The 1,711-nt window shown below is 67.7% G+C and overlaps 1 protein-coding gene across 1 annotated transcript in view; it reads left to right on the forward strand.

The window, feature by feature from the left end:
- LOC103611931 (methionine--tRNA ligase, cytoplasmic) overlaps window positions 1-1,711 on the forward strand; it is a 44,068-nt gene that overhangs the window by 27,826 nt on the left and 14,531 nt on the right. Inside the window, exons 3-9 of the mRNA XM_017728686.1 lie at window positions 9-206; window positions 289-459; window positions 552-647; window positions 750-867; window positions 1,050-1,263; window positions 1,405-1,536; window positions 1,620-1,708. Coding sequence (XP_017584175.1) covers window positions 9-206; window positions 289-459; window positions 552-647; window positions 750-867; window positions 1,050-1,263; window positions 1,405-1,536; window positions 1,620-1,708 — 1,018 coding nt within the window. The remainder of the gene's footprint in view (window positions 1-8; window positions 207-288; window positions 460-551; window positions 648-749; window positions 868-1,049; window positions 1,264-1,404; window positions 1,537-1,619; window positions 1,709-1,711) is intronic.

The raw sequence follows: 1,711 nt of genomic DNA on the forward strand, positions 1-1,711 counted from the left end.
CTCCGTAACCCCCCCCCCGGGCCTTCCTCCTCCGCCTTCTGGTAGCGCCCCTTGCCCCACCTTTGGGTGCCCCCCACTCCACCTTTGCGGATCTGCTCCCCCAGCGTTGGGGACCCCCCCTTTTCCCTCAGAACCCCCAGTGCAAGGTCTGCCGTGGTACCCCGGTGGTGACGCCCACCCAGCACCTGTTCCTGGACCTGCCCAAGGTGAGCTGCGCCCCTGGGGGAGGGCTGAGGTGGGGCTGGGGACCCCCAGGTACCCCAGGTGTCCCACCTGTGTCCCCCGCAGCTGGAGGGGCGGCTGGAGGCCTGGCTGGAGCGCACCTTGGCCACAGGGGACTGGACGGCCAACGCCCGGCACATCACGCGCACCTGGCTGCGGGACGGGCTCAAGCCGCGCTGCATCACCCGCGACCTCACCTGGGGCACCCCCGTGCCCCTCGACGGCTTCCGCGACAAGGTGGGTCCCCCCCAGCCTCAGGTGCTCTGCCTGGGGGGGCCCTGCTGAGCCCTCCCCGCTGGGGTCACCTGCTCAGGTGTCACCTCCCCCAGGTGTTCTACGTGTGGTTCGACGCTCCCATCGGGTACCTGTCCATCACGGCAAACTACACCGACCAGTGGGAGCGGTGGTGGAAGAACCCCCAGCAGGTGGGAGGAGCCGGGTGACGGCACAGGAGGGGACAGAGCGGGACACTCAGTGACACTTGGTGACACTCGGGTGACGTCTCCACCTGTCCCGTTACCTGCCAGGTGGAGCTCTACAACTTCATGGCCAAGGACAACGTCCCTTTCCACAGCGTCGTCTTCCCCTCCTCGCTCCTGGGTGCTGACGACAACTACACCCTGGTGAAGCACCTGATCGCCACAGGTACGGGCCAGCTGCGGGGTCCCCGGGTGTAGGGGGTCCCTGGCTGTGAGTGGTACCCAGATCTGGGGGTCACCAGGTGTAGGGGGTCCCCAGGTGTGTGGGGTCCGTGCTGCCCCTGTGCTGTGCCTGGGGCTGTTCCCTGCCTGCGAGGGGCCGGCTGGTGGGCGCTGCCCTGCCCCCAGAGTACCTGAACTACGAGGACGGGAAGTTCTCCAAGAGCCGGGGCGTGGGCGTGTTCGGGGACATGGCCAAGGACACCGGGATCCCCGCCGACGTCTGGCGCTTCTACCTGCTGTACCTGCGGCCCGAGGGCCAGGACAGCGCCTTCTCCTGGGCCGACCTCCTGCTCAAGAACAACTCGGAGCTGCTCAACAACCTGGGGAACTTCATCAACAGGTGCTGGGACACCTGGGGGGGAGGAGGGCTGGGCCCCAGCTGTGCTCACACCGGTCCCACATCTGTCTCCCAGGGTTTGCTCACACCTGTCCCCAGCCTGTCCCCGGGCTGTGCTCACACCTGTCCCTCCCCTGTCCCCAGGGCCGGCATGTTCGTGTGCAAGTTCTTCGCGGGCGCTGTCCCCGCCATGGTGCTCACAGCCGAGGACCAGCGGCTCCTGGCCCGGGTCACCTTGGAGATGCGCCAGTACCACCAGCTGATGGAGAAAGTCCGGTGGGTGCTGGGGGTCCCAAACCCCAGGGAGGGGGGCAGAGCCTGCCCTGCAGCTGTGCTCAGCCCCACCTGTGCCCCCTCAGCATCCGCGACGCGCTCAGGTGCGTGCTCAGCATCTCCCGCCACGGCAACCAGTACATCCAGGTGAACGAGCCCTGGAAGTGCATCAAGGGCG

Source organism: Corvus brachyrhynchos, unplaced genomic scaffold (genome assembly GCF_000691975.1).
Source record: "Corvus brachyrhynchos isolate BGI_N302 unplaced genomic scaffold, ASM69197v1 scaffold193, whole genome shotgun sequence".
NCBI lineage: Eukaryota > Metazoa > Chordata > Aves > Passeriformes > Corvidae > Corvus > Corvus brachyrhynchos.